At 55.4% G+C, this 5,235-nt stretch overlaps 1 protein-coding gene across 1 annotated transcript; it reads right to left on the bottom strand.

The window, feature by feature from the left end:
* Positions 1 to 343: 343 nt before the first annotated feature.
* Positions 344 to 3,420, bottom strand: ARL4C (ADP ribosylation factor like GTPase 4C). The gene has a single exon (XM_015867823.2). It carries the CDS (start codon positions 3,268 to 3,270, stop codon positions 2,692 to 2,694), a length of 579 nt encoding a protein of 192 aa, XP_015723309.1. The 5' UTR covers positions 3,271 to 3,420; the 3' UTR covers positions 344 to 2,691.
* Between the last annotated feature and the right edge of the window lie 1,815 nt (positions 3,421 to 5,235).

The raw sequence follows: 5,235 nt of genomic DNA, 5'->3' as shown, positions 1-5,235 counted from the left end.
TTTCGTTGTATAAATAATTTATTTCAGTTCACAGCATTATGTCTGCATCTTTTAGTAAAAAGAGGAAAGACAGGAGGGACAGAGACTGGCGGTCAGCAGCAGGGCTGAGACACAGGCAGTGGGGTTTCAGACACTGTTGGGAACATGGCAAGGTACCCCCCCAATAAGAATAAAGGGTCATTCAAACATATTCAGAGAAGACACACAACCTGGCAAGAGGCTTAGAGCAACACAGGTAGTTTCCTTCAACTGACCAGCCCACCTCAGGTGATGCTTGTTGTCATATAGGAAAACCAGCGCACAGTTGTGTCACTGTTATGGAAATGCCACAGGAGCCATTAGCTACTAATTGGAAAAGTGATTTTAATTATTGCAGAAAGCAGAATTGGTGGGCAGCATCCCACCCGAGCCTTCAGGTATGCTGTAAGGTGAGCACATGCCTAAAGCCCGGCTGGAAAGCAGATGCTTCTAAATGGGGATGCTGAGCAGAGCACAGTGTCCTCAGCCCCTGGGAAGGACTGAGCTCTGCTGACATCCACCCCATAACTTCAGTGCTGGTGTCTGCAGAACCAAGACCCACCTCTCGCCAGTGAGACGGCAAAGCACACAGCTAACACCTGTGCTTGCTCTGTTTAAAGCCTGCTCGCTTTTGAGATGGTGGGAAAAAATGAGTTCCCCACTTTGTTGATGAAGGTTAAAGAATTTGGCTTCCATGGCATCAAAACTGAAGACTGTTTTCTCTCCCAACAGCAATTACCAGAGTGTTCGAGGTGAAGACTAAGCAAAGCAAACCCAAGGAAGCAGGGACAGAGCCTCCTGAAGGGATGGGACCAGCCCACTCAACGCACAAGTCGGGGACTCAAAGGGGCTCAAATCCTGCACAAGAAGGGACACACTGCCTGGCCACAGCGTTTGCTTCCCCAACAAAACACCGTGTATAAGGTACCGTCCTCATCCGCTCATCGCTGCAAGGGGAGAATCAACTCCCTGAAACCTGAGGGCATTTATTTCTTTGTCTCCTCGGTGGTTTCCTCCGCTGCTATGGGGAGGCTTTTCCAACAGTAAAAACCACTGCAAAATCCTGCCCAACTGCAGCTCGAAATTCAGCACGTTCAGCCCCGAGGGCTGCCTGGGCCTCCCCCATTCTTTCAGTGGGAAGCGCGGGAAGCGGAGCCCCTGCCTTTGTCCAGCAGGGAGATGGTTCCAGGCTGGATCACTCCCACCCTGCTACCAAACCTCCACCTGCAGAAGGAAACCACGGGGCCTGCCCCTGCCTCGAGCACTCAGCCCTCCAAGAAACCAGGAACAGACCTGCTGGCAACTGGGGGGCTTCTCTGCTTTCAGTGGGTTTAAATCTTCATATAGAAAAATAACCTCCCCTCTGCCCCATGCTTCCCACCCCGCTTCTCCCAACTCTTTACATTATCCCGGCTCTGCCGAGTCCCTTTTCCTGCTGGATTTTGCAACCTTCTGGCAGGACTGGGCAAGCTCTGCCCATTGCACCATGCAGTGCTGGTAGCCACCCGTCCTGCCTTCTGTTGCCACAGACCCCCTCCCAACCCCAAGCTCCCCCCCCCCCAAGTCGCAGAGCAGCACGGTGACCAGTCCACGTGGTGGTATACAAAGCTTTTTTTTCTTTTTCAAAGTAATCCATGCTTTTGGATCACCCCAATCGGAGCAAATTAGCACCTTGGAGCATGCCTTTGCCTGGGCACCATCAAACACCTGCTGTGGCTTTGGCTGCAGGAGATGCCACAACCAAGCTTTAGGAAACGGGGGCTCCTGGACCCCGTGCCGCTTCACCCTCCTCCCCCTCACCACCCCTTTCCTCTATCTTCTTTCTTTAGTTTTTTAAGCAAACAGCTTAAAGCTCAGCACCAGTCACCAGCTGCTATGCACCTCCAGCTGCTGCGGCATTGCATAAAAGCTGTCTGTCCTCTTCATCTGCTTCCTCAAACAACCAGCCTGCAGAGGCTTTGGGTTGTCCTTTTGGAGGGGTTTTTGTCCTCTTGGCCAGGTTCTGTCCTTCTTTTTGTCCTTTTGGCCACGTTCTGCCCCCTTCCGAGGGTTCTGTCCCCTTTGCAGGGTTCTGTCCCAATGGTCACGTTTCATCCCTTGGTCGTCTTCCCCCATGCTGCGTTGCTCCAAGCCGGCTGACCTTGCACAGCTTCAGCCTCACCTTTGGCCTCTCTCAAATGCACTTGCACAGGGTCCTGCCCTGTTCACCCCTAGGTTTGCCTCCCTTCCCCCCCAGCAGTCAGGGGATGGAGGGGAGCCAGGGGGCTGCCCCAGCTCCGTGGGCTCTCGGCCGCCCGCGGCATCTCGCCCCGCTCAGAGCATCTCCAGCCCGGCCATGGGGCTCAGGGGTTTGGGAGCAGTGCCCTACCCCTGCTCCATGCTGCCCTATGGCCGGGGATAGGGCTGCGGGCAAAGGGGGGAGAGCAGGAGGAGATCCTGCAGTCAGGATCTGGGCTTGGCTTGCAGGAATGGCATTGTTATCACCGCTATTGTCGTCGTTTCATTCGGAAAGGGACAAAAAATGCAAAGAAAAATAAAAAAGCACGCACACACCGGAAAAAAAAAAAGGGGGGGGGGGGGAAGAAACAACCAACGAGAAAAGGATCGCTTTGGTTCTCTCTCCTCCTCCGTTCCTTTGTTTGCTCTCCCACCCGTCCGCACATCTGCGGGCTTCTACCGCTTCTTCTTCTGTTTCAGAGACTTCCTCCGCTTGAGGATCATCTCGTAGAGCTTGTCCATGCCCTCGGTCAGCCCCTCGCCGATGATGGCGCAGGCCGGCTGGATGTGGTACGTGGTGGAAGGGGTCAGCTCGTGCAGAGCCAGCTGCTTCTCGATCTCGGCCACGGGCAGCGACTTGGGCAGGTCCTGCTTGTTGGCGATGACCAGCAGCGGCGTGCCCTGGTTCTCGGCGAACTTGGTCACCTTGTGCAGCTCCGTCTTAGCCTCCTCCAGCCGGTCCACGTCCACCGAGTCCACCACGTAGATGATGCCGTCGGTGCAGCGGCTGTAGGACTTCCAGAGCGGGCGCAGCTTCTCCTGGCCGCCCACGTCCCAGAAGTGGCAGCTGATGCCCTTGGCCGTGCCGTTGCTCAGGCGGATCTTCTCCGTGTTGAAGCCGATGGTGGGGACGGTGTTGACGAACTCATTGAACTGCAGCCTGTAAAGCACTGTCGTCTTCCCAGCGGAATCCAGGCCCAGCATGACGATGTGCAGGGACTGAAAGGCGGAGATGTTGGAGGAGATGTTCCCCATGGCCGCCCCCGGCTCCGCCGCCCTCACAGCCCCGCACCCATCTCCGTGCCGGCCTGGCCCGGATTGTCCCGGCTCGGCTCGGCCCGGATTGTCCCGGCTCGGCTCGGCCCCTGGCGGAGCGGCGGGCAGCTCGGTCCCACGCCGCGCCGGGGCTCGGGGACTGCCGGCCGCCCCGCCCGGGAGGAGGGGCCGCGCCGCCACTGCCGCCACTTCCCTCCTCCTCCTCCTCCTCCTCCTCCTCCTCTTTCTCCTTCTCCTTCCTGCCCTTCCGTAGCCTCATGGCGGCGCGCCCCTCTCGCATGGTCCCGGAGCAGCCCCCGGCGCTGAGATGCGGCCATCTCGGTGACATCCCAGCGCCGCGAGCTCAGCGATCCCCAACACCCGCCCACCCCAGCGCCGACACCTCTCGCCTTTTGTGCTTTACAAATGCCCTCTCTCCGTGTTTTGGACACCGAGGTCTGTCCCAGGTCGGCAGGGAGATAATTCTGCCCCACACACTGCCCCACTCCTCACTCTGGCGGCTGGTTTTGCTATCACTCCGAATCCCAAGAGCAGCAGCAGAGCTGCTCCTGTGCTGCTATCCACCTCCTTCAGAGCGTTTGTAAAATGACTATCAACCACTTCTGACAGCTTAACGGGAAAGCCCCGGAGAAAGAAGTATAATGCAGGAGGCAGATATCGCTTTTAGTTTAAGATGATCTTCCCATGCAGCACACAGTGGGGATTGTAGGGATGGAGTGGGATCGTTTCTCTTCTTCGTATTTCATTTTGCAGATGTGTGTTTGCTGCTTTATGGGGAGATAAGGCTACCTACTAACACGTGGCGTCATTAAAAATACAGGCAGCTTGCTGTGACACTGCGGAGGTGACAGTTAGTGTGGAAATCACCACGTGGTGACAATGTGAGAAGCACGGGGAGCTCTGTGAGCACAGTGTGCAGGAGGAAGGCTGCTTGGCACAGCATCACCGCTCAGAAGGCAGGGCACAGCCAGAGGGCTGGCTGGGATATCAAAGAACCACACAATCATTCCGGTTATAAAAGACCTCTCAGATCACCCAGTCCAACCCCAGCCCACCCCACCGTGCTCATAGCCCACATCCTTCAGTGCCACATCCCCACAGGTCTGGAATACCTCTAGGAGTGGTGATTCCACCACCTCCATGGGCAGATGTGCCACTGCAGCACCGCTCTTTCTGAGTACCTGGAAACCCTTTCCCCTCCCACTACCTCTCATGCAGAAGCCAAAGCCTCCCCTCCCTTCCTCCTCTTTCATCCCCTCTGCTGAAGGTGGCTTTGAGCCTCCAGTTGAGGGGCTTCCTTTTTGAAAGAGGCCACCAAAATCTCTTCCTGAAGTGGAAGGGAAAGGTGCCCCTCCTGTTTTCACCCCAGCACTGATTGCGAGTTATAAATAAAGTCGAGATTAGATAGACAGCCTGATCAAAGCTAGGGGATGTTCGAAAAAATGGCCTTATATCAAATGATCCCGAGGGGACAGAGATAAACAGGAGCATTGCAGTGCTGAATTATGCTGCAGCTAATGCCAGCTATCCATAAATAAGCTGTTAAAACCTCTGCTGAATATTAAGTGCAGGCATAACAGCGTTAATCGCGGTGAGGGGAGTATGCCAAGTCAATTCAGTGGCAAATTTAGGGAGAGGAAACCCATCTTTTCCATAAGCTCTCCCCTCCTCTACTTTCCTTCCCCCCACCCCCCATCACCCACCACTCCCCCTCTCCCAAGGTTATGCAGCCAAGGTTAAAGCCAGCATTAGCATCTAAATGTCTGCCTGAGAGCATCTGACAAAGGCAGCACTTGCTGGTCCCCAACATTTCGCTCCAGCAGCAAGAAGGTTGTTGCTGCCATAGTAACTGCTTTCAGACATGGCAATTATTTCTTCCCAGCCCCACCAACCCATCTCCCTTCCCCCAGCTAATCCTGCGCTTCAATGTATCTTTTTTTTCCC

Source organism: Coturnix japonica, chromosome 7, assembly GCF_001577835.2.
Source record: "Coturnix japonica isolate 7356 chromosome 7, Coturnix japonica 2.1, whole genome shotgun sequence".
In the NCBI taxonomy this organism is placed as follows: domain Eukaryota; kingdom Metazoa; phylum Chordata; class Aves; order Galliformes; family Phasianidae; genus Coturnix; species Coturnix japonica.
This window is presented reverse-complemented; position numbering and strand designations above follow the sequence as displayed.

What these genes read in the sequence shown, in the direction of transcription:
- ARL4C (XM_015867823.2), bottom strand. Translation starts at nt 3,270, where the DNA reads ATGGGGAACATCTCCTCCAACATCTCCGCCTTTCAGTCCCTGCACATC.